General features: G+C 47.2%; 1 protein-coding gene and 1 pseudogene across 1 annotated transcript; both read left to right on the top strand.

Moving 5' to 3' along the window:
• The first annotated feature begins 9470 nt into the window (after positions 1-9470).
• Positions 9471-10559, top strand: LOC123429396 (sex determination protein tasselseed-2-like). The gene has a single exon (XM_045113436.1). The coding sequence runs from the start codon at positions 9538-9540 to the stop codon at positions 10534-10536; it is 999 nt and encodes a 332-aa protein (XP_044969371.1). The 5' UTR covers positions 9471-9537; the 3' UTR covers positions 10537-10559.
• Positions 10560-11432: 873 nt separating this feature from the next.
• On the top strand, positions 11433-12078 carry LOC123425185 (annotated as a pseudogene).
• Positions 12079-27749: the final 15671 nt, after the last annotated feature.

Here is a 27749-nt window from a genome sequence, read left to right as displayed (position 1 = left end):
AGTACAAACAGGAGGAATTTGACCTACGAGGGTTGCTGTTTGTAACCATCAATGATTGGCCCGCTCTTAGTAACATCTCAGGACAGTCAAACAAGGGATACAGCGCATGCACACACTGTTTAGGCGAGACTGAAAGTATACATATAGGCAAGAATGTGTACCCGGGGCATCGTCGATTTCTTCCAGACAGGCATCCCGTAAGAAAGAAAGGAAAGCATTTCAAAGGCGAGGCAGATACACGGAGGAAGCCAACCCTCCCTAAAGGTACTGATATATATGACATGGTCAAAGATATAAAAGTAATCTTTGGTAAGGGTCCTGGCGCACAATCTTTTCCGAATGACGCCGACAACCACGAAGCCATGTGGAAGAAGAAATCTATATTCTGGGAACTACCCTATTGGAAATTCCTAGAGGTTCGCTCTGCGATCGACGTGATGCACGTGACGAAAAATATTTGCGTGAACCTGCTAAACTTATTGGGCGTGCATGGGAAGAAGTCGAGAGATACACCAAAAGCACGGTTGCACCACCAACGTATGCACGAACGAGACGACCTGATGAATCCAGAGAATTTCAAAGGTCCTGCCAGCTACGCTCTTACCAAGGAAGAGAAGGAGATCTTTTTCCAAGTCCTGAGCAGTATCAAGGTCCCGTCTGGCTACTCGTCGAACATAAAAGGAATACTAAACCTGGAAGAGAAAAAGTTCCAAAACCTAAAGCCTCATGACTGCCACGTGATCATGACCCAATTACTTCCGATTGCATTGAGGGGGCTTCTGCCAGAAAATGTGCGAGTACCCATTGTGAAGCTATGTGCATTCCTCAACGCAATTCCTTAGAAGGCAATCGATCCAGCAACTCTACCAAGTTTACAGAAGGACGTGGTCCAATGTCTTGTCAGCTTTGAGTTGGTGTTCCCACCAACCTTCTTCAATATTATGACGCACCTCATAGTTCACCTAGTCCAAGAGATTTCCGTTCTCGGTCCTGTATTCTTACACAATATGTTCCCCTTTGAGAGGTTCACGGGAGTCTTGAAGAATTATGTTAAAAACCGTGCTAGGCCAGAAGGAAGCATGGTCAAGGGCTATGGAACAGAGGAGGTCATTGAGTTTTGTGTTGACTTTATTCCTGACCTGAACCCGATCGGTGTTCCTCAGTCGCGCCATGAGGGGAGACTGCGTGGAAAAGGCACGCTAGGAAAGAAATCAACAACATGTATGGACGAGCAATCTTTCACTCAAGCACACTACACAGTTCTAGTTAATTCCAGCTTGGCGGCTCCATATATCCAGGAACACAAGGATATTTTACGCTCGGAATACCCGGAACAACCTGAAGATTTCATTGCTAAAGAACACGCGAAGACTTTCGGCGGTTGGTTGCAAAGACGTCTCATTAATGACAACATTGTTGAAAATGAGCTATACTTGTTGGCCAAGCAACCATCTTCGACTGTATTGACCTTTAAAGGGTACGAGATAAATGGTAACACATTTTACACGGCAGACCAAGATAAAAAGAGCACCAACCAAAACAGTGGCGTCCGGTTTGATGCAAAAGACGACAACGGGCAAAGGGTCACATACTATGGTTACATAGAGCAGATATGGGAACTTGACTACGGACCTTCCTTTAAGGTCCCTTTGTTCTGGTGCAAATGGATCAACCTGTCAGGCGTGAAGGTAGACCCGAAGTACGGAATGACAACAGTGGATCAGAAGAATCTTGGGTACGGCAATGATCAATTCGTCCTAGCCAATGATGTGGCTCAGGTTTTCTATGTGAAGGACATGTCTAGCAGACCGAGAAAAAGAAAAGATAAGGAAGCGAATACATCACACGATGAGCCAAGGCGCCACATAGTTCTTTCAGGGAAAAGAAACATCGTGGGAGTCGAGGACAAGGCAGACATCTGAGAAAATTACAATAAATTTAATGAAATTCCTCCCTTCAAAGTCAAAGATGATCCAAGCATCCCGTTAAATGATGAAGATACTCCATGGTTACGGCGCAATCAGAAGAAAGGCAAGAAGAAAAATAGATAGGGGGTGTTGTTGGTGATGTGTAATAATGTATTAAACCTTTTATGTAATTGTGTTGACCATTTTGATAAATATCAAAAATTTGACCAGTTTCCACTAAATTTGACCATTTTGATAAATATCATTTTTATTTTGTAAGTGTTAAAATGACATTTAGACAATTTGTAAACAAAATATTTGAATGTAAATATTTGATTTTACAATTTTTTGAGTCTACTTTGATTTTATAAATAAATGTAAAAGAAAACAGAAAAGGGAAACAAAAAAGAAAAATAAAAGAAGAAACAGGAAAAAGAAAAAGGAAACAAAGAAATATCTTTATATTTTCAAATTAGTTTGATAAATATCTTATTTTTTATTTTTTTATTGTTTTAAATGACATTTAGACAATTTTTACACAAAATATGAGAAAATATAAATATATTTTTATAAATATTTGATTTTACAATTTTTTTAGTCTACTTTGATTTTATAAATAAATGTAAAAAAAAGAAAAGGGAAACAAAAAAGAAAAATAAAAGAAGAAACAGGAAAAAGAAAAAGGAAACAAAAAAATATCTTTATATTTTCAAATTAGTTTGATAAATATCTTATTTTTATTTTTTTATTGTTTTAAATGACATTTAGACAATTTTTATACAAAATATGAGAAAATATAAATATGTTTTTATAAATATTTGATTTTACAATTTTTTGAGTCTACTTTGATTTTATAAATAAATGTAAAATAAAACAGAAAAGGGAAACAAAAAAGAAAAATAAAAGAAGAAACAGGAAAAAGAAAAAGGAAACAAAAAAATATCTTTATACTTTCAAATTAGTTTGATAAATATCTTATTTTTTATTTTTTTCTTGTTTTAAATGATATTTAGACAATTTTACACAAAATATCAGAAAATATAAATATGTCTTTAGAAATATTTGATTTTACAATTTTTTGAGTCTACTTTGATTTTATAAATAAATGTAAAAGAAAACAAAAAGGGAAACAAAAAAGAAAAATAAAAGAAGAAACAGGAAAAAGAAAAAGGAAACAAAAAGAAAAAGAAAACAGGAAACAGAAAAAAGGAAAAAGGAAAAAGGAAAAAAACCTTTAGGACCGGTTTTTAACAACAACCGGTCCTAAAGGTTGATTCGCTCGCGCATTCTGAATGGGGCCCAATTTTTGGACCTTTAGTACCGGTTTTGTTAACAACCGGTGCTAAAGGGTCTTTAGGACCGGTTGTCAACACCAACCGGTGCTAAAGACTTGTACAGCGGCGTTTTCTAGTCCCTTTGCCGAAAAATCTTCGCGCGTCTTCTCTCCTTCCCGGGCGAAGCCCTGCTCCGATTTTGCGTCCACGCCGCCACGCCGTCGTGCTCGCCTCCACGCCTCCACGCCGCCACGCCGCCGTGCTTGCCTCCACGCCGCCCTTCTCGCCTCCACGCCGCCGCCGCCGTGCTCGCCTCCTCGCCGCCGTCGCCGTCCGCCTCGACCTCTCCGGTGCCGCCGCCCGACGTCCGCCTCCACGCCGCCGCCGCCGTGCTCGACCTCCGTGCCGCCTCGACCTCAACGCCGTCTGCCTCCGCTGCTCCGGCGCCGTCGTCTCCCCGGTCTCCCCTGCCGTAATGATACATGATCCGCATGATCCGCACGCCGATCAGCTCGCGGGAATGGGTGAGGCGGAGAAGGAAAGATACATGTGCCAGATGATTTTTGAAGATGCAACGGCCATATATCATGATGACGACGGTGGACACGCGTTTAGCAATCAATTTTTGAACGACTCCGGTGACGGAGCTGAGAATATAGAAGATGTAGTAGATGACGACGACAACAACGTCGACGATGCAGAAGTGCCCTCCGGAACAAACTCTGCCAATGTATATCTCAAGTCACTGTTGACGCAACAATTAATTTGTATTGCACTTACTAACGAATCATTATTTTCCCGTTTAGGCGCCCTCCAGAACAGCTAGCGCAAGTACTGAGACAAAGTCGAAACGAGGCCCGGCCGCAAGGTTGAAAGATACTGCAAGGTACTCGATCGATAAAGTTGCTGCTGATGGCAAACCACTGGAACCCCCAGAAACTTATCGCAAATTTGTAAATCAGTGCGGAGTTGTTGTAAGAGACCTGGTCCCGATCAACTTAATAGAATGGAATAAGCCAAAGACCGGCGCCAACGTTGGAGCTACTTATGTCGATGACAGATTGAAAAGAGTGCTTTGCGACACGGTCTGGCTAAATTTCAGCGTAGGGAAGATAAGAAGAAGAAAGTCGAGGAGTGGGCTTTGAAGAAGATGGCCACACAATTCCAGAGGTGGAAAAAAGACTTGTGGAAGAAATATAAGGACGAAGATCCAGTTTTCACTGGGCACCTAGTGAAGATAAGAGACGCTTGGCCTGATTTTAAGGCGTACAAGAAATCGGGTGTCTTTACATCCCGATCAGCCACAAATACGGAGAATGCGAAGAAGAAGAAATATCACCATATTTTGGGGTCAGGTGGCTACATGACTGCCCTGCCTAGGTGGCGACGCTATGAAGATGCGCTTCTGAAAAGAAATATCGTTCCACAGACACATGACTGGCCCGATAGGTCCAAGTTCTGGTTGTTCGCGCATGGGGCAACGTTGGACGCTGAGACTAGGATGATTGTTGCGGAGGGACCATGGTCGGAAAAAATAACACAAGTCGTATCAGATCTAGAGAAGGCAATAGAAGCTGTTCGAAAAGGAACTTTTGTTCCCGATAGAGAGAACGACGAGCTGACGAAGGCACTCGGGAACCCCGAAAAGTGGGGACGAACACGAGGCTTTGGAGCCACTACCCCGTGGAACCAAGGGTTTCCGGCGGACCTTGACACTTACAGAAGCCGTGGTAGAAGCAAGAGGAAGGCGCTGGAACGGATATCGACATTAGAAGAAAAGGTGGCGTTTCTCTTGAAGAAAGGGGGACACCCTGTACCTGACACTGAAGAGGAGGAAGAAGATCCTGCACCTGACGCTGATCAGCAGCAATTAGAAGACGATCCTGTAGCAGATGCCGTCCCATCTCAGCATAGAAGCAGCGTGGGTTCCATGCAGCTGCAGCTAGAAGACGGTCCTGCAGTCGAACCATCGGCGCCTCACTACCCCGTGGATGATATCACGGAGAAGACAAACTGTGAGATACATATGCCAATGGGGAACATATCCTTCATGGTGGCGTCACGCTATGCTTTACCGAATCAACCTGGAGCAACCTACCATGGTGGTCAGATTCCAGCATCCCATGCTCGTGTCGGGTTGTCAACAATTACGCCGGGATGCCAGTCAATTGAGCTTGATATTCCTGGAGGTGAAGGCGAGAAGACACTGGGAGAAATGGAGCTTGGTATCATCTTGTGGAAGAAGAAACACATCGTGTTTCCTAACGCGGCGCCAAGGCCACTGACTCCTCCAGGTACAAATGCACCACCTCCAACAATTACTGAATGTTGCACCACATGTAAGCCTATTTTTAATAGTTTTTTCACTTTCGTACAGAGAATGCACGACCTCCAAGTCCACCCCCCAACGCACCTCCAAGTCCACCCCACAGCGAAGATTGGGAGCCCGAGGCCGAGAGTCCATCGCCCGTGCACTCCCGTGATCCGACGGATGCGCCCACTACGGGTACGGCAAAGCGGAAGCTACAGTTCAGAAGAAACGGGACTCCTCCCAAGAAGAGAGAAAGGAAACCCAAGAAAGTCAAGACTCCCCCGAAGTTACCAGGCCTGATGACTCCGGAGGAACTAGACGAGGCCGTGAAAGCCAAAAACAAAGCATGGTTCGCACGGTTTCCCCTGAAGCCCCCTCCAGACATCTGGAAGGAAACTCTGAAGAACATACCAAAGTGGAAAATTGACCGCACCATCGACAACTTATATTATCCTGAACCGCCGCCACCGCCGCCCCTTTCAGACTATGAACGGTACATTGAAAAGATGCACACCGCACAGATGAAGCAGCGGAGCAGATGAAGCAGGTGGAGCAGACGAAATGCGGGAAACAAGTTCCCCAGCTCGGACAACAAGAAGCACAGTCAATTGCCCCGCTCAAGGTGTTATCTCACCAGGCTTCAGTGTCCGGTCCACGCATGGGCGACGTAGGTTACGCTATTGCTGATGTGGTATATAAATATAAGCCCGAGCACCCTCTGGTCGAAAATCCTAGTGCTCTAACAACCCAACTATGGAATTTACATGTTTGGTACTTGGAGGCCGCAAGGCAAAAGAGAGACTGTATCATGGCGGCAGTTCAGGATCAACACTACTTCGGAGAGTACGGTGTGGACGTTGGGTTCGATGATTTTTTCCAGATGTACAATCAACGTGCCCTCGACAAAGCTATCCTCAGCTGCTACTGTTTGTAAGTGATTTATTTGTGTAATTTAATTATTTAGTTAAGCTCGCGTTCATTGCCCGTATAATTATCACTCACGACATTCTTTTTGTACGCTACTATGCAGAATGAAGATTCGTGAATGCAGGCTGGCAGGAATCTGGGACTTTGGGTTCATTGACCCGTATTCGTTTTATCAAGAGACAATAGAAAAGTTCAACAAGGATACACCGGATGATTTGCTAAGGTTTTTGAAGCGACAAAGTACCAAAAAAGAAATACTTTGGCCCTACGGATTCAAGTGAGTGTTACTGTCTTGTACACATTCCATTTTGCTTACCTGATGTTAAGTGTAATTGATGAGTATGCATGACTGCGTGTGTACACGTGCGCAGGTCCCACTTCATATTGTTCATCATTAGAATCGATCAAGGACAAGTTGAAGTCTGGGACCCGTTAACCTGGGACGCTGACACATGGAAGAGCGCGCGTCAGATGCTTCAAAGGTATATATATATATATCGGTCTCTTTCGTTCATCGGCCTCTTTTTCGTTCATTTCCTGATATCAAGTAAGTAATAATTAACTCTTGTATTCATTTTTCTTTGTCGGTCAGGGTTTGGCAAATGTTCATCAAGGAAGAACCCGGTACATGGGCAGACAAGCTCCACTTTCAGATTAACAAAGTAAGTAGTACTACGTACCCTGGTTTCAATACCATTACCATGCTCTTGATTATTATTAATTTGACTGAATTATGTTCTCGTATATAGGGCGTCCCGCAACAACCACCGGGCACTGATTATTGTGGATACTACGTTTGCGAGTACATTCACAGGATTATCAATGAAAAATCCCGTACTTCCAGAAATCTAGAGGTACGTAACCGGATCTTCACAACTTTATTTATGTTGCCATCAATTATGTTTAGTTTTGTTCATAACTTAATTGTTTTCATCTACTTCTTTTAAAGCTGCAACGAAAGCGGGCGATGCTCACACCAATCCAACGTTGCAAGGCAGTTGCAGAGGAATTGGCAGGGTTTCTCCTCACGCAAGTCATAGATGAAGGCGGAGAATTTTTCCATCCTATGAACCAATAGCCAGCTCCCTTCTCTATGCAAGTATACAGCTATAGGAAACAAACTTCAAATTATGTAATGATAATCGGTCGAGTACTTCGTGTTACATGTATATATGTACTTTTATTTGGTGCATCAACATTTAACCGCAAACACGGAATCGGAAACACTTAACCGCAAACACGGAATCGGTGTTTCCGGATACGTGTTTCCGATTCCGTGTTCGTAAAAAACGGAACACGGACACACGGAATCGGAAATACGGAATCGAAAAGACGTAAATGAAAATACGGAACCGGAAACACGTAAACGGAAACCCTGAAAATACGGAACACGGAAACACCGAAATACGGAATCGGAAACCCTGAAAAGAAAAGGAAAAAAAAAGAAAAAAAGCATTAGGACCGGTTGGTGTTACCAACCGGTTCTAAAGGTCCTCCGCCTGCGCGCACTCTTCGGCGCCCACGTGGAGGCCTTTAGCACCGGTTTGTAAGAGACCGGTGCTAAAGGGGGGGCCTTTAGTCTCGGATACGTAGCACCGGATGTGTATCCGGGTCCAAAGGCCCTTACCAACCGGTTCTAATACCCCTTTCTCCACTAGTGCAAGGCACTATCACCCATGGTCTGCGTATCTCTAAGTCTGATTCCATGTTAGTCAGCGCATTCTCTGATGCAGATTGGGCTGGTTGCCCTGATGACAGAAAATCTATTGATGGTTTTGCTGTTTTTGTTGGGAGTAATCTTGTGTCTTGGACTGCACGTAAGCAACCTACAGTTTCTCGCTCCAGCACAGAGGCAGAGTACAAAGCACTTGCTAATGCTACTGCTGAGGTAATCTGGGTACAGAATCTTTTGATTGAGCTGGGTATTCCTCATCCTAAGTCTGCCTCCCTATGGTGTGATAACTTAGGAGCCACATACTTATCTGCAAATCTTATTTTTCATGCACGGACAAAGCATATTGAAATTGAGTATCATTTTGTTCGTGAGAGAGTGGCTCAGAAACTGCTACACATACGGTTTATTCCCACTGGTGATCAATTGACTGATGGATTTACTAAACCTCTTACTCTTCGCCAGTTGGAAGTTTTTCGTCGCAATCGCAACTTGGACAAGTTGTGATTGAGGGGGAGTGTTAGACATTGTATTACATATACACATGGTATATGTATAAACCATGTGTATTACGATTGTAGGCGTGCGTGTATGGTTTAAACTAGGATATCTTGTTAGGGTCTATCTCTTGTGTTTAACCTTGTAGATAAAGATAGATCCTAACTCCTTGTTGTAATCTTCTAGGACTTGTGCCTTTATTAACACACACGCGTCCCTGCTAAATGCATACGCTTCAAGCCTTCCTATTTTCACACTATCCAACCTGCAGGCTTGGATGGCACGTCAGCAGTCAGAGAGTCTCAGGACGATTAAAATTAGACGCAGCTCTGTGCTAGCAATTTGCAGCGCAAGACTAACTAACTAACTAACTAACTACTTTCGCAAAGATCCAACGGACGCAATTTGCAGCGCAAGACTAACTAACTAACTAACTAACTACTTTCGCAAATTGAGCTGGTTGCCCCGATGACAGAAAATATGATTATCGCTCTCATATTTTGAATCATGACTTGGAGGAGAAAAAGGTGGTTCTTGACCTGAACAAAGAAAATGAATCACACGCCCGGTGTGAAGTGTGAACGGCCACAGCCTGGCATCGCTTGACGATGGCAGTGACGTTGGTCTGACATCGCTCCGGTTCCGGCCGTGGCCATGAACGTACGTAGTAGAGACGTAGTAGAGAATTAGCACCACCAGATTAACACGGATTGATGCACAGACTATTCGGCATTAACACGGATTGATGCACACGCGGCACATAAGGAGGAAGACGGTGCCAAATGCCATCCCCACCGGCGTCCGCCCTCCGATCCGCCGCTCCGGCTCCCTATAAAATGACGTACGTGCCGCTCCATCTCGTCCCACCCTCCTCAATCCATCCATCCATCCATCCATAGCTCCAACTGAAAGTCTCACACATCATCACCCGCACCGCCCTCGTTAGCCATGACCGCCCTCGACTTCATGCCCGCCGAGAAGGCGCCCCAAGCCGGCAGCCTTGCTCTCGGCGCGACAACCAACAATGCCGCCGCCGCTGGTGCCGCCGTGCAGCTGCAGCTGCAGCGCAGGAGGCTGGAGGGGAAGGTGGCCATCGTCACCGGCGGGGCGCGCGGGATCGGGGAGGCGATCGTGCGCGCGTTCGTCCGTCAAGGCGCGCGCGTGGTGATCGCCGACATCGACGACGCGGCCGGGGAGGCGCTGGCGGACGCGCTGGGCGCCGCCTGGTGCAGCTACGTGCACTGCGACGTATCGGTCGAGGCCGACGTGGAGCGCGCTGTCGGGTGCTGCGTGGCGAGCTACGGGCGGCTGGACGTGCTCTGCAACAACGCCGGCGTGCTGGGCCGGCAGGCAGCCCCATCGGTGGCGGGAGTGGGCGCCAGGAGCGGCGGCATCGCGTCCCTGGACGCCGCCGAGTTCGACCGCGTGCTGCGCGTGAACACGCTCGGCGCGGCCCTCGGCATGAAGCACGCGGCGCGGGCCATGCTGCAGAGCCGCGGCGTCGGCGGCGTCGGGAGCATCGTGTCGGTGGCGAGCGTGGCCGGCGTGGTCGGCGGGATGGGCCCGCACGCGTACACGGCGTCGAAGCACGCGCTGGTGGGGCTGACCAAGAACGCGGCCTGCGAGCTCGGGGAGCACGGCATTCGCGTCAACTGCGTGTCCCCCTTCGGCGTGGCCACGCCAATGCTGGTGAACGCGTGGCGCCATGGTCACCAAGGTGAGGACGAAGAAGGGGCCTCGTCGGCGGCGCCGGTGAGCGCGGAGGAGGTGGAGAAGACGGAGGAGATGGTGCGGGGCCTGGCGACGCTGAAGGGCCCGACTCTGAGGGCCGGGGACATCGCGGAGGCGGCGCTGTTCCTGGCCAGCGACGAGTCGAGGTACATCTCCGGCCACAACCTCGTCGTCGACGGCGGCGTCACCACGTCTAGGAACGTCATCGGGCTATGACCATGAAGTCAAACCGATTGAGATGGAGATGCGGTTGGAGAGGACTAGGAGTACGTGCTCGCTCGAGTGTCACCATCAAGTACAGCTCCAGTGAGTGGGCCAAGCCGCATGCATGAACTCTACTTAAAATTAATTATAGGTTGGCACTGGTGGTCAGTAGGAGTAATTAGCTGCGATAATTTAACCCTGAGCTCGGGCACTGAGCCCGTGAACAGTACCTCCGTCAGGTGAATAGGGCATGCACGTAGTTCTAGATTGTTAATTTAACTACTTAAATATGCATTATATATAATAAATAATATATCATTAGATTCATGCGGGGATGTAGTTTCTGAATATGTAATTTTTATCGCATATAATATATATTTAGCTAGTTAAATTAACAACCTAAGACTACGCGCATGCTCTATACACTTGAACGGAGGTAAAAAAGACAAAATTTTGATGCAAGATGTTTCTGTATTGAATTCTGTGTAAAATTTTGTGAAGTTTGGACATTTGAAAAACTCGTGGTAAAAAAGACAAAATCAGACGTGTGAACTGCATGATTTTCAAACGTTTCTTAGACATTCATTTTTTTGTATTCTTGGCCACGAGTTTTTCGAATTTCCAAACTTTATAAAAGTTTGTATGAAGTTCTTGCACCGAAACATCTTACACCATAGAAAAACTTGATTTTTTGAAACATTTTTTTTCTATTTAAAATTGCCATGTTGTTCATGCTCGGGCTCATCTAAGCCCAAGAGCCAAATGGTTGCTCTCTAATAAGCTGGTGTTTGTTCGATCAGTTTGACATGAAGAGTTGTTCATGTGATGAACTATGGATTTAACTGGTTTTTCTGTTAGAATCAATGAGCTTGGCCCATCTATAAAATTCTGAAATCTTAAATGAGCCAATGAGTAAAGTGGCAAGTGGTGGTGTGGTGGTGCTAAAGTATAGTCTCATACCGCTGGTTGAGGAAGAGTTAGACCTCCTTACATGCGAGTTCTTCCCACCACTCTAAGTGTGTTGAGAAGAGAAAGGAGAAGACCACACGCGTGCACTCGCTCGTCGGGTGGGGCGGGGGTGGGGCGTGTGACATGCCTGTGGTCCGTCCAATTCCGCTTCGCTGCCTTGCGGGGGCACGGTTTCGTAGGCTTTTGCCTTATCTTACAACTTGTGCCACCGTCGTAGTCTAGCAGGTCTTCGGAACCTTTCGTCTTTACGATCCTGCACCGAGAGAGGACGAATTAGATTTTTGGGAAGCGCTTTCCGCAACTGCATGTCGCCCTTTGGCGTGGCCACGCCAATGCTGGTGAACGTGTGGCGCCACAACCACCATGGCGAGGACGAAGAAGGGGGCGCATCGGCGGCGCCGATGAGGGCGGAGGAGGTGGAGAAGACGGCGGGGCTTGGCGACCCTCAAGGGCCCGACGCTGAGAGCCGGGGACATCGCGGAGGCAGCGCTGTTCCTGGCCAGCGATGAGTCGAGGTACATCTCCGGGCACAACCTCGTCGTCGACGGCGGTGTCACCACGTCGAGGAACGTCATCGCGCTGTGACGGACGATGAAGTCAAACCGATTGAGATGCGGTTGGGGAGGGAGGGGAGTACGTCCTCGATCGAGTGTCACCATCAAGTACAGCTCTAGTCAGTGGGCCAGGCCGCATGCATGAACTCCTCATCACCGAGAGGCTTCCCGATGGACGATAGTGTATCAGCCAGATTCTTGACCTTGTTGAAGAAGGTGGTGACAAAGAGACCATGCTTCTTGGTCTCACCCAGTTGGTTACGAATGGCGGATGCGCGTGCCAGGGACTGCGAGGAGAAGCTGGAGTCAAGCGTGGTCTAGGCATCCTTCGACGTTGCAGCAAAGACCACCATGCCAGCCACAGAAAGAGTGAGCGATGACTATATGGCGCCTAGGATAGCCTGATCCTGAGCAATCCACCGTCGGTGAGCTAGGTTAGGCATCATAACAGAGCCACCATGAACCAAGGGCATTAGAACTTCGGTCGGAGGACATGGGAGCGTCCTGACAACGTACCCCTCAAGGTAGTGACTGCGCATCAGCGGCAACATCTGAGTGCGCCACAAGAGATAGTTGTCGGCAGATAGCTTCACGGACACCAGATGGGCAAAGTGAAACGGCCCTGGATCAGCCACCAGTGCGGAGGGCTACGAGTCATACAGCGACGGGGCACTGTACGACACGAGCACGTTAGCCGAAGGAGGCGCACAATAGTGTTGAGGATGACCGTAGGGCAGTGACGGCGGCGCGGCGTAGGCTGCACCATACGAGGCCTCGTATGGCGCCGCAGAGATTGGCGCTTAAGGCGTCAGAGACGGCGCAGGATACGGCCCGCCGTAGGGCACCTGCGCAGGGGCACCATAGGACGTAGCCGGGTAGGGTCGGCCGAGGAGATCGGCGGGGGCATCTCGCGTGTGTGGTGAGATGCAGGTAGATGCGATCCCGAGGAGAGTGGCCGAGCCCAGGCGAGCGGAGCAGACGGCATGAAGGGTGACTCCGTCGCGAGGGTGGAAGGAGGCGGCGCGGCGGCGACAGAGGAGGCGGAAGCGCGGCGCGGATCGAACGCGTCGTCTGATACCATGTTGAACAAGGTAGGGTTGGAATAATGCTTGATGCCCTAAACTGGGTACGGCTATCATATACTTATAGGAGGGAACATACAGGTTACAGAGTCATGTTACAACACGCACAATATACTAAGTCTAACATAGTGGAATCTCTAAAAGGACTTATATTTAGAAACAGAGGGGGTATAAACAAACAAGTTGGACCAACTTATGAGGATGACATGGCAGCTGAGAGGTGGACAACCCAACATGTATTTGCCATGGGCGTACCTTATCGGGTCAAATACATTCAAATTTAATCAAAATTTTCAAATTCTACACAGTTGTGGCCAGTCGCATCACAATATCCGTGTTTGAATGATTTCTTCACTTGGGTGATACATCTCTCTGTATCTATCTTTTTCCGTTCGTCAATGGACATTTTAACTTGTTTATTTTTTGAAATTTTATCGGGGGAAAAGGGGAAAGCCCCTCAACCACCTGAATATATTACGTAAAGGAAAGGAAAAACCTCCAATTCCTGAGTAACAGATTTACACAGTGAGATGAAAAATCCATAAGAGGAGTCAGCCAACCAAAGGGGAGGATGTCATGTAGATGTGAGCACGCCGAGCCAGATATCAATATGAGAGTGATCCTCAATTTTCATCCTGGCTCGCCACAGCACCGCGTCGTCACGACAGGCTTTGAGGGTGGCGGTCAAGGACGTCGAGATGTCCCCGAACACCACAACGTTCCACCGTTTCAAGAGCCTCCAACAATAGAGGAGGACGAAGGCGTTTGGAGAGACGTCGCCCACCGTGGTAGCGATGTTGAAGAGATGAAGGGCCCTAATCGAGGCGCCCTTGGACGACACACCTAGACACCTCCAAAACTGCACCGCAAAGGGGCAGCCAGAAGTGAGGTGGTCGGCGGTCTCTAGAACCGCCTCACAACACGAACACCCAGCCTCCTCCGCCGTGAGGATGGTCATGCAGAGGAGCACGTCCCACGTGTGGACGCGCGACAAGGTGAGCAGCCAACCGTAGAACTTGACGCGCGAGGGGGGCTGGTTCGACCAAAGGAAGGTGGTCGTCTCAGCCCCAACACCGTCAAGGCGGTGCAGGGCATATGCCGCACAAGCCGAGAACCGCCTCCTACGACCCTTGCAAAGGGTGATAAGCCGAGAGTTCGGGGACCCGCTCCCGGGGCAACTCTCGGCAAGCAGCTGGACCTCGGTGCATTCATGGGCAGCCAGCGGAGTAAGCCTTGGCACGAGGAGGACACACACCCCATCCAGACGGGCCTCCCACACCATGATCGCCGGGCATGTCGCATGAGAGAACAAGGCGGGGAAAACCATCCGGAGTGGCCACAGAAAAGCCACACGTCGTTCTAGAACGAGGTCCGCCTCCCATCCCCCAGCAGCACATGGGAGAGTGAACGATAGGCAGGCAGCAACTCTCTGAGGGCAGGCGAGTGCTCCCCCTCCAAAAAGGACCGGCCGTTGGCGAGGAGAGAGTGCCCGCTTGACTGCTCCCAAACCCGCGAAGCCCACCTCGACGGGACCCGAGAGTGCAAACGGTGCTGAAGTTTAAGGAGGAGGCAGTCGTTCTGGACTATAAGAGACCGGACGCCCAACCCGTCCTCCGCCTTGGACCGGCAGACACACTCCTTGATTCAAACGTTATATCGAGTTGATACGACTACGGTGTGCAAATATCTGACATTTCCAAAAGAAAAACAAATACCTTCATAAGCATGGATGGGCTGAAAAAACGGCCAGCAGCTGAAAATGTTTTTGTGGATTGCATCAGCTAGGAAAATCGTTTGTAAAGTAATTAACGAATTACTCCACCCGTTCCAGTATCGGTTTCACATACCTTTTGCAGATCCTATGCAGAAACATCACTTGTTCGCACTTAATAGATACGTAGGAGTAGGAATCAACACAGCAAAGGGTAGTACTACTAGCATGCATGCAAATCTGAATAAACAATCTCAAAGTTATCAGCAAGTCCGATAGTATATGTCTGAAGTTGATCCTAAGTGGGAATTCCACTTTCTCCTTTTGAAGAAAAAAGCGGCAAACCACAGCGGCCCCAACAAGTACAGCACGGAATTCAATTGTTTATTTATTATCATGAGCGAAAAGTTGATGTGATCATATCATTGACCTCTGGCATTGACAATATGCAATGTGGCCCATCACATGAGATGCATATGTGTGGAGCCGTAGGTCTCTTGGACCCTGTTCCTCTATGACTCGCGGTCCAATCGCCATCAATTTTAGTCATCTACAGCTAACAAGCAAGCGGGTGGTTAAACTTTTTGTCTTGACGGTAGAAGTGACTGGTTAATCAGGTTAGCGGGTTAGCCGTGGTGAACTGTCAAGCGATGCCATGAGAGCCGTGGTGAACTCTTGGAACGCATGCACAACGCCACCAATTAACACTGCTAAGATCTCGTGCGTGTTCACGTCTAGCGAGAAGAATCACACGACGGTCAGATGCGTAGACGTGACAAATTACCGACAGTGGTAAAACGCCAAAATATAACTTCGTCGAGTCGAGTCGGAGGTGATGGATCGTACGGAGTGAGTTCCGTACACTGTTCTTTCTACACCTGACAAGGATATTGCAATGGCCCTGTTCGGATACTCTAACCGGGTTAGAGGTTAGAGTTAGATTCTAATTCTCAACTAACCCTGAACTAACTTTAACTGAAGAGGTGTTTGGATGAGAGGGTTAGATCGATAATAAATGCTCTTTCTCAATCATTTGGCTACTTTTGTCCATATTCACTGCTGGATTTGGTGTGATCGGTCGTTGTGTGGCCTTCTCTCGCTCACAAATCAAGTATAAAAAAGATGATAAAAAATAATTTGTCCGTACAAATTTGATGTCCCACTTAAACATACAAGTCGTCAATCGAAGTTTGAAAAAATATTACACTCCATGAAACAAAGCATGAGCTAACTCATCACGGAAGTCATTCATGTTAACATCTTCAACAAGAGGTTCGTCTTCTGGCCATGCAGATGCAGAAGAATCCGGCCCTGGGTTATAATTTTCATCGACATCACAGGCATCAAATTCCCTATCCGCAATTCTGCTCTCACGAATGAAATTATGAAGAGCCATACAAGCAACGATAATTCTAGTTTGCTTATCCTCTGAAAATATTGGCATGTTCAACAAAATCCTAAATTTCATCTTCAACACTCCAAATGATCGCTCAACGACATTCCTAACTTTGGCATGTGCATGGTTGAAGGTTTCTTTCAAACCTTGCGGCGGCGTTCCGTTTTGCCATTGTTGCACATGGTACCTTGTACATCTGTATGGTGAAAGGTAGCCTGGCCGGTTTGGGTACCCCGCATCGACCACATAATACTTCCCTGCATAATGTGAAAGGAACACAATGATACTAAGATGAACAAGTGTAATTGTAAAAAAATGTTGCAAAATGGTTCAACTAGCAAACCTGGTGGTGGATGTGGAAATTTGTGATGATGAGTAGTTATGGCATCTTTGAAAACTCTCATGTCATGTGTTGAACCAGGCCATCCCGACATCACAAATGTAAATCTCATATCGAAATCACAAACAACAAGCACATTTTGACTGGTTTCGTTGTGCCTGTTCAAGTATGGAATCCTCTTACTCTTATCCACCACAACATTCACATGTGTCCCATCTATAGCTCCTATGCAGTCATTGAAGTGTGGCCAGAATGATGGATTTTCTAAGTTTGGGTGCACCTCAGAAAATGTTGGGTCCTTAGGTACAATTATGTCATGTGCTAACCTAAGGAGGCATGTCAAAACTCTATTAAATGTCCTACTTACTGTCTCCATGGACCTCCTAAAACAATTCTCTGCTTGCCTAACTGACTGTGGTGCTCCAACAATCCATAAAAACATAGCTAAAGCCTCTACAGATGTCATTCTTGTAGTTGACTTCAAGCCATATGATTGCATCAAAGTATTATGCAGCCTGTTAAACAAAGCTATCTCAACCCTAAACATGTTATAGCATTGGGTATCCCGGGCTAGTGTGTCCTTCACCCAATCCAAACCAGAATCTCCACTGACCCTCTTAGGTAGTTTCACGAAGTAGTTATCAGAGTACATACCTAAGATAGGAGTCAACTGCAAGATTAAATTTTTGGACTGCACCAAATTATTGCGGCACATGGATATAATCTCATCCTCACTTGTGTTACCTCCAACATATGCTTCTTCCTCTGCCATGGCGTCATGATCTTCTTCCTGCCTCAACACATGTACCAAATTGTCAACACATGGAACATAATATGTACGCGCATAATATAACATGGTATAACATAATATGTACGCACATAAGATAACATAATATGTACGCGCATAATATAACAAAACATAACATAATATGTATGCACATAATTCAACACACATAATAGGTTCATAATAGGTTGATAACATAACATAATAGGTTCATAACATAACATAACATAATAGGTTCATAACATATAGTAGATAATAGTGGACCATAAAAAACTACTCCAAATTGTTGTCCCTACACCATTTCTTGAAGTAACCCAACCTAAGCTCGTGAGTTAATAGGCCACAAAAGAACTCCCTTTGGTACTCCGTTTCAAACATCTTGGACATAGCATAGACGGCGTCAACTATTTGCTCAATGCCACACTCAAATGCCAACTCCTGACACCTCTTCACAGAAAATGCAACCTCCACGACCGGCTGCCGCTGACGAGGAGCCGCCGAAGTTCAGTTGTCGGGCCAAGGGTGCCGACGGGTTCGCCCATCCGTCTCCGGTACGCGGTGGCCAATAGGGAGGGAGTCTGGCGGCCCTGCCTCATCCAGGGAGGAGCTCGTCGTCGCTCTGGAGAAAAGCTCCGTACATCCCAAGCCCTGGGAACCCCTCCGACGCTGAAGCTTGAGAGTTGAGGTCGAGACCGGCACGGGTAGCTGGGCCGCTTGCCGACGGTTGCGAACTCCACAAATCGAAGTCTTCTCCGTCCATTGCAGTTGGGTCACACGAACACTTTCGGAGGCTAATATTTTCAGCAAAAAAACATCAAAACAGACACACACGCACACATACATACCTGCAGGATGAGGTGCCGGCTGGGGGCCACGGGACCGTCGCGCTCCGGCGGCTCGGGTGGGTCGGGGCGGCGCGGGACGGGCTGGGGCGGGGCGGGACGGGGCGCTGCGCTGCGGCCGACGGCTGGGGCGGGGCGAGTCGAGGCGCTGCGGCCGACGGCTGGGGCGGGGCGGGGCGGGACGCTGCGGCCGGCGGTTGGGGCGGGGCGGACGGGACGGGGTAGCCGCCGGCGGCGCGGTATGGTGAGGAGGGAGGGAGCGACGAGAGCGGGGTTGGTGGGAGGCAGGATCTGGTGCGGCTGGATATGGTGATTTTTTTTGGTCCTCACATAAGTCTAACCCAAAAAAGCAACTCTTGGGTGGGTTAGAGTTTTTGGATGGATTAGATGCATGTAACCAACTCTAACCCTACCTGTTTGAATTTTCGAGGGTTAAATAGGATCCAAACAGAGCTAAAGTGAGGAGAGCTGCATCTGAGATATGACTGGCTTGTTCTTTTTTGTTCTTATGAGCAGACGAAAATGCAGTGCAGTGCTAGCATAAGCAATGTGATGAAACGGAGACTCTCCAATCAATGCGTTCATGTGCCCTCAAATATATGCGGGCATGATTAGCTCAAACTACGTAGGGACGCGAAATGGAAAAAAACAAATAGGTCGTGCTGCACGCATCTAATTTCTTATGGCAGTCAACCAGCTGCAGCTATAGCTCTGTTGTTTCAGCTTCTTTTCTGAGAGAGAGAGAGCATATATCATTAGATGCAACTTGTAAAGTTTTACAACAATATCTACTATACATTTCTAAAAATAATAATCTACTATACAATCTCAATCTTGTTAGAGCATCTCTATCAAATTCCGTATAACGGTGATCCGCAAAACGCGTTTACAGTTCACGGAAAAATGTCTTTACGGACCGTCGCGGGCAAGCGCACAATCAGACCTGTAAAATGAACCTGTAAAAAGAAATAATTGCAGAAGATGCTTTTTTTATGGCTCGAACTGCGGCGAAAGAGACCCCTTAAACATAAACTGTAAATCGAATTTTCGCTTACATTTTTTCTTCACACCTTCTTCTTCAACTAACTAGGACGATTAAAATTACACTTCTGCTTCAGTACACCCCCCTAACACAAGGACGGCCGAGATGAACCGATACCTCTTCATAACAAAGGGTAGGATGGTCCTTCGAAAATGTCCGCGACGTACAGCCGCCGGGGTGACGTGTCGTCAGCGCGCCAACCGCCATGACGTGGCACGTCCACGTCGTCTCGCGACGGTTCCCGAAGCATGCCACGCCGTCGGTTCCCGAGGCCGCCGCCTTCAATCGCGCAGCATCGTCGCCAGTGCGTCCCGTCGTTTCGGGGGAGCAGTTAATACCTACCCGCGTCAGTGCGTCCCGTCGTTTCGCCGTCTCCTGAGGGCGCCATTAATGGTGGCAGCGTCGTCAGTGCCTCGGGCGCATCGTTCCTTGGTGGCGCCGCCAGCTGACCGTCGGTCTCCGCCGTCTCCCGAGGCGACGCGGGGCTATTGACCGCGGGTCCGCCGCGTTCCCGAGGCCGTCGCGCTCCCGAGGCACCGCGTTTACTCCCCAGAGTAACGCCGACCACCTACCCTGTCGCCTCCCCTCACCCCCCCTGCGCTACAAAACCCGGTGCCCCAGCACGTCGGCCCCCATCTCTTCCCGACGTCCTCTCCCCTTGCTGCCCGACGACGTCCTCCCTCCCTCCTCCGGTGACGTTCTCTGTCCGACGTTCTCCTCCCCCCTCCTCCGCCGACGATGGATCACGCCGGCGAGAGCAGCTCCGGCGGCGGCAGTGCCCCGGAGAGCAACTGGCCTAACAGCCTCGACCAGCCAGCGACGGAGGACCTCCACCGGCTCGGGCTCCTCGTCCCGCCGGGCTGCCGCCTTGCGAAGCCGTGGCGGATCAGGAAGGAAGGCTACCCGACGAAGGGCGACCCACCGACGGCGGAGGAGCTTCGCACCCACCGCGGCGGCCGGTACAACGCCCGCGTCCGTCATGCCTTCTGGGACGGTAAGAGTTACTACGCCGTCGTCGCGCAGCTCCACCCGAGGAGGCAGGCGGCCGTCCCCCAGCCCCCGCCGGCGGCCCCGCCGGTTCCCGAGGAGTTCGACCTGCCGCCGGTGCCGATTGTCCTCCGCGAGGACAGCGACCCCGACGACACGCTGGGGCTGCTCGTCGCCCTGCGCGCCTCTGAGGCGGCGGCGGTGGCCGCCGCGGCAGCGAAGGCGGCGAGAGAGGAGGCCGAGATCGCGGCGGCCATCCAAGTGGCGCAAGCTATGGGAGCGGCGGACCAGCAGGCCGTCGCCGGCGACGACGATGACGTCGTCGACTGGGACGGCCTCGTCGTCAGTTCCGACGACGACGACGGCTCGAACGGAGGCGGCGCGGGGGTTTGGCAGGACGTCATCTACGTCGACGAGTCCGATTAGTTTTTTTAGTCGTTTTAATTAAAATCGAGTTATATTCGAATGTAATCGTGAACTATATTTTATTAAGTTATGTATCGAATTTTATTATATTATCTAAGTTATTTATCGAAGTTATTATGTATTATTTTTTGTAATATTTTAAATTTGTTTGACTATTTTAAAAAAAACTAGAACTTCCATAAATTATTAGAAATAAATGAAAAATTTAGAAAACGATGAAAAGAAAAAAATAAACAGATTATTAAAAAAAATTCAACAAAGGTGGCAAGATGAAGGATTTGCTACCCCACGTGACGCCGTTTTAGAGAAGTCGATTGTAAGACCAACTCCAAACGATCTCAAAATTTGATACGCCGTTGATGTTGATATTTTAGGTGTGCATGCCAAGCGGGTGCACGAGTTTCAACAAAGGTGGCAAGATTTGTCACGTTCGCTCGTTTTTCGGTCATTTTAGAAGAAAAAATATAAACTCATTGAAATTGTGCATGCTTGGTTTGCTTGATGGTGTAGGATGTTTGTAAGGCTTTTACTAACATGTTGAAGGTGTAATGAAGCACTTGCTACCCCCATGTGTCGACGACTAGGGGGGGGGGGGTACACGGCCGGAAGCCATTTATGTGATTTTTATACAAAATAAAATAAAATAATATGTAACTAGTGTAAAAATTGTATAGGATTGTGTATGTGATGCTGTTTTCATCATGTGAGTCTGTAAAACAAATATGGGGTGCTGTCTTGACTGTCAAAAAATGAAGGTGCTCCGAGACGGAGCCTACAAGGCTAGTGTGAGAGACCCGTTTTATAGAAGTGGATTTTTCGACCAACTCCGAACGATCTCATATTTTGGTAGGCCCTTGGTGTTGATATTTTAGGTGTGCATGTCAAGTTTGAACGAGTTTCGACAAAGTTGACAAGATTTGTCACGTTCGGGACTTTTTCGGGCATTTTAGATGGAAAAAATGTAGAAAATGGATAATCATTGCAAACATATTGAAATTTGGCATGCTTGGTTTGCATGATGTAGGTAGTCACCACAAAAAATTACACATCATTCTGGGTCTGTGAAGATCTAGTTGCTTCACAAAGTGAAGGGTATGGGAGAAAGGTTCATGTGTATACACTACGGATTGATCGGAGTGAATACACGGTAATTCTCACATTGATCATCAGGGTAACATGATGGTGTAGGATGTTTGTAAGGCTTTTCGTAACATGTTGGAGGTGTAATGAAGCAGTTGCTACCCCCATGTGTCGACGTCTAGGGGGGTAGACGACCGGGGGCCATTTCTGTGATTTTTGTACAAAATAAAGTAAAATAATATGTAACTAGTGTACAAATTGTATAGAATTGTGCATGTGATGCTGTTTTCATCATGTGAGTCTGTAAAAAAACATGAGGTGCTGTCTTGACTGTCGAAAAATGAAGGTGCTCCGAGACGGAGCCTACAAGGCTAGTCTGAGAGACCCGTTTTAGAGAAGTGGATTTTTCGACCAACTCCGAACGATCTCATATTTTGGTAGGCCCTTGGTGTTGATATTTTAGGTGTGCATGCCAAGTTTGAACGAGTTTCGACAAAGTTGACAAGATTTGTCATGTTCGGGACTTTTTCGGACATTTTAGACGGAAAAAATGCAGTAAATGGATAACCATTGCAAACACATTAAAATTTCGCATGCTTGGTTTTCACAATGTAGGTAGTCTCTACAAAAAATTACACATCATTCTGAGTCTCTAAAGATCTAGTTGCTTCACAAAGTGAAGGGTGCGGGAGAAAGGTTCATGTGTATACACTACGGATTGATCGGAGTGAATACACGGTAATGCTCACATTGATCATCAGGGTAGCATGATGGTGTAGGATGTTTGTAAGGCTTTTCTAACATGTTGGAGGTGTAATGAAGCAGTTGCTACCCCCATGTGTCGACGTCTACGGGGGGTAGACGGCCAGGGGCCATTTCTGTGATTTTTGTACAAAATAAAATAAAATAATATGTAACTAGTGTAAAAATTGTATAGAATTGTGCATGTGATGCTATTTTCATCATGTGAGTCTGTAAAAAAACATGGGGTGCTGTCTTGACTGTTAAAAAATGAAGGTGCTCCGAGACGGAGCCTACAAGGCTAGTCTGAGAGACCCGTTTTAGGGAAGTGGATTTTTCGACCAACTCCGAACGATCTCATATTTTGGTAGGCCCTTGGTGTTGATATTTTAGGTGTGCATGCCAAGTTTGAACGAGTTTCGACAAAGTTGACAAGATTTGTCATGTTCGGGACTTTTTCAGGCATTTTAGACGAAAAAATTGCAGAAAATGGATAATCATTGGAAACACATTGAAATTTGACACGCTTGGTTTGCACGATGTGGGTAGTCACTACAAAAAATCACACATCATTCTGAGTCTCTGAAGATCCAGTTGCTTCACAAAGTGAAGGGTGCGGGAGAAAGGTTCATGTGTATACACTACTGATTGATTAGAGTGAATACCCGGTAATGCTCACATTGATCATCAGGGTAGCATGATGGTGTAGGATGTTTGTAAGGCTTTTCCTAACATGTTGGAGGTGTAATGAAGCAGTTGCTACCCCCATGTGTCGACGTCTAGGGGGGTAGACGACCTTTCTTGGTTTTTTTAGGTGCACCCTTGGACCTTATATTCGCAGGATCACCAATAGTACCTCCACTTTCTTCAGGTGCATTTGCAATCATCCTCTAATACCTTCTCTCGCCTATCATTTCTTCAAGTGAGATCTTTCTCTGTAATATTATATTTTCCAGACACTTCATCAAATCATCGAACAAGAAGGTACCATTTGATGCAACATGGAAAGCTTATGCGCCTCTTATGCTAAGCCTACTATACCGAGAACGCTGTTCTTTCCCTGACCAACCCCAGCCAAACAGATCACTCTTGCGCTGCGCAGGCAATCCATGTCTCGCATGTTCCGTCAACCGACGTAGCACACAACAATTTGGTATTTCAGACAATTTAAGAACATTCACCACCACAAAGAAAATATGTTTGCAAGGCATCCCTTTTCGAACCATCCTTCCACAACTACATGATATCGTTTCATCTGAGTTAGTTGGTTCATATATAACATCATACCTGAACTTGTGATCATTCTGCCATGTGACAATATAAGTAGACTGCTGAACTCCCACAAGCGTCTCAAATATCTCCAATTCTACCAGCTTCAAAAGATCTTTTAGCAGAATATAAAAATTAGCTGGAGTGAAAAGAAGGGCAGCATGATCCTTAATAGCCTTATATGGAGTAATTGATGGTGGAAGTGACTAATTAGCAGTGCAATCATCTTCTGCCTCGTTTTCACGTAGGCGATCTAAACAGTTCTCATAATGTACTACCAGATCAACAACAGTTATACCATAGTCCAAATGGAGATGAAGGGACGAGTTCAGACTTCCGCTTCTCTGATTGCTACGCATACCAAGAAAAAAAATCCATCTGAAAGATATGACGCTGCCCATAGTGTCTTCTTTCTGTACATCCTGTTAAGCCACTGTTTAGTTTTAGGTGTCTGTCACCTAACAATGAAAGCATTCCATCTCTTCTCAAAGTTGGCTGGCGAGGTCGCATAATAAATCAGTGATTTGAACTCCATAAATGATTTGTGATAAAGGTGCCTCTGCATATTTTTCTCCACATGCCATGAACAAAGACGATGGAAAATATCCGGAAGAACAGTACGAATAGCTCGAATCATTGAAGCGTCTCCATCTGTGATTACTGATTTTGGTTTTACCTGACAATTTGCTTTCAGAAAGGTCTCAAGCAGCCACACATAGGTTCCTTCGGTCTCGTCGGACACAATGGCGCCAGCAAACACGGTGGTGCAACGATGATTATTAACACCAACGAATGGGATGAACGGCATACCGTATCTGTTCATCTTATACGTGCTATCAAACACAACCACGTCTCCATAATCCTGATAGTCTCGCCTAGACTGTGCGTCACACCATAACATGCTCTTCAATCTCCCCTCTTTATCTAGCATATACTCGAAAAAGAAGTCCGGATCTTTCTCCTTTCTACTCCTCATTATACCAATCGCCGTGTCAGCATCACCTTTAGCAAGGAGCTTCCTTTTCTCTGTGCAACATAGGTTGTACACATCACGCCTCACAGTCCGCATTTATCATACGAACCGTATCTGCTGATAAAGTTATCAACTATGATGTGCTTTCGGATCCCCTTCCCTGATAGTGCTAAAATCTCCGCCTTTTGGAAATCATCTATCCGTCTATGTGACCACAAAAATGGCACCTCATCGGGTCGAGCGAGGTCATGGTTGTGCTCATCAAAAAATGCCGCGACGAACCAAACTCCACGGGCTTTATCCAGTTTCACCACCAAGTGCGCACCGCAATCGCAATGAGTCTCCCCCCTTAACCTGCGGGTGCGGCTATCCATGGTTATGAATTTCCTTCGCCGTCTTCCTACTCTGAAGCAAACAAACCGCCTGAACCATATAATTCCTTCAGGACCTTTTCCTTGTTTCACCTTCTCTTTCCTGATGCCGAACCCACGCTCTTTCGCGTGATTGTTGTAGAACATGTACGCATCCCCTTGGGATTTAAATGTCATTTCCATAACCTTACAATGCGTATCCAGCATATTTTCCAGCTTCTCAGTCTCTGCAATGTCAATCTCTACTTCACCGTCATCATCGATACAATCATTTAAGTGATGGGTAACGTAGCATAAATTCAAAAAATTTCCTACACATATTCATATCTTCCTATGGAGAGACCAACAACAAGAGAGGGGTGAGTGATCTTCATACCTTTGAAGATCGCTAAGCGGAAGCGTTGCTAGAACGCAGTTGATGGAGTTGTACTCGCGGCAATTCAGATCGTGGTGTGATTCCGATCTAGTGCCGAACCACGGCACCTCCGTGTTCAACACACGTGCAACCCGGTGACGTCTCCCGCACCTTGATCTAGCAAGGAGGAGGGAGAGGTTGGGGAAGATCTCCGGCAGCACGACGACGTGGTGTCGATGGAGAGACGAGGTCTCCCGGCACGGCTTCGCCAAGCACCGTGGGAGAGGAGGAAGAAGGGGGGCAGGGCTGCGTCGAGGGAGAGGGAAAATTGTGTGCAAAACAGCCCCAAAACCCCCACTATATATAGGAGGAGGGGAGGGGGTGCCACCCCTAGGGTTCCCACCCTAGGTGGTGCGGTGATGTTTGCTGTGTATCCCTGGCAAATGCACCAGAAATACTTCTGCTACTGCAACAAAAGACCGTCCAATGGCGCCAAGAATAGTCGTGTCGACGGCACCAGGAATCCTTCAGCTGCGGCTACGCCTTAAGGGAATTCCTAGGCAAGTATGCAAAGGATTTACCCCGTGGCCTTGGAGCCTTGCGTTGGTGTCCCCTCGAAGTGGAAAGGGTGATGTAGCGTAGCGGTGGGAAGTATTTCCCTCAGTTTGAGAACCAAGGTATCAATCCAGTGGAGGAGTATCTCAAGATCGTGCACAAACACAAAACTTGCTCCCAACGCTATGAAGGGGTTTTCAATCCCTTATAGATTGTTTGCCAAGTGAGAACTGAAAGCAACAAAGTAACAACGCAAAGTAAAAGCGGAGGTGTAAACGATGGATGTGAATAGACCCGGGGGCCGTAGTGTTTACTAGTGGCTTCTCTCATGAAAGCAAGTAGACGGTGGGTGAACAAATAACTGTCGAGCAATTGATAGAATTGCGCAAAGTCGTGACGATATCTATGCAATGATTATTTCTATAGTCATCACGTCTAAAACAAGTAGACCGATACTTTCTGCATCTACTACTATTACTCCACACGTCGACCGCTATCCAGCATGCATCTAGTGTATTAAGTCCATAAGAACAGTGTAACGCCTTAAGCAAGATGACATGATGTAGAGGGATAATCTCAAACCAATGATAAAAACCCCATCTTTTTACTCTTGATGGCAACTACTTGATGTGTGCCTTGCTGCCCCTACTGTCAGCGGGAAAGGTCACCACATGGTAGAACCCAAAACCAAGCACTTCTCCCATTGCAAGAATCATAGATCTAGTTGGCCAAACAAAACCCAAGACTCGGAGAGACTTACAAGCATATCAAATCATGCATAAAAGAAATCAGCAAAGACAAAAATATATATCATAGATAATCTGATCACAAATCCACAATTCATCGGATCTCGACAAACACACCGCCAAAGAAGATTACATCAGATAGATCTCCATGAAGATCATGGAGAACTTTGTATTGAAGATCCAAGAGAGAGAAGAAGCCATCTAGCTACTAACTACGGACCCGTAGGTCTGAAGTGAACTACTCAGGAGTCATCGGAGGGGCGATGATGATGATGATGAAGCCCTCCAACTCCAAAGTGCCCTCCGGCAGGGCACCGGGAATTGTCTCCAGATGAGATCTCGCGGAAACGGAAGCTAGCGGCGGCGGAAAATTATTTTCGAGGCTCCCCTGATTTTTTGCGGAATATTTGGGAATTTATAGGCCAAAGACCTAGGTCAGGGGGCGGCCAGGAAGGCCACAAGTCTGACCACCGCCGCCTCCCCTTGGTGGCAGGGTGGGGGCTTGTGGGCTCCCTGGAGCCCACCTGGCTTGGCCCAAAAGCCGCCTGGTCTTCTTCCGTTCGGAAAAAATCATTTCGAGGTTTTTCTTCTGTTTGGACTCCGTTCCAAAATCAGATCTGAAAAGAGTGAAAAACACGGAAAAAACAGGAACTCGCACTTGGCACTGAATTAATAAGTTAGTCCCAAAAAATATATAAAAGGTACATAAAACAACCAAAGAAGGCAAGATAACAACATGAAACCATCAAAAATTATAGATACGTTTGAGACGTATCAAGCATCCCCAACCTTAACTCCTGCTCGTCCTCGAGTAGGGAAGTGATAAGAATGAATTTTTGATGCTTTCATGCTACCTAGCATAGGTGTCCTTTGTAATTCCTCTTATGTGATGTGAATGTTCAGATCCATTAGATTCAAAACAATAGTTTGCTATTGACGTGGAAACAATAATAATTCAAGCAAACTAGCAAAGTAATCATGAACTTTCAAAATACCAAGGCC

The sequence above is a fragment of the Hordeum vulgare genome, chromosome 2H, assembly GCF_904849725.1.
Source record: "Hordeum vulgare subsp. vulgare chromosome 2H, MorexV3_pseudomolecules_assembly, whole genome shotgun sequence".
Lineage (NCBI taxonomy): Eukaryota > Viridiplantae > Streptophyta > Magnoliopsida > Poales > Poaceae > Hordeum > Hordeum vulgare.
Note: the sequence above shows the minus strand (reverse complement) of the source record. Positions and strands in the feature narration are given on the sequence as shown.

What these genes read in the sequence shown, in the direction of transcription:
- LOC123429396 (XM_045113436.1), top strand. Translation starts at nt 9,538, where the DNA reads ATGACCGCCCTCGACTTCATGCCCGCCGAGAAGGCGCCCCAAGCCGGC.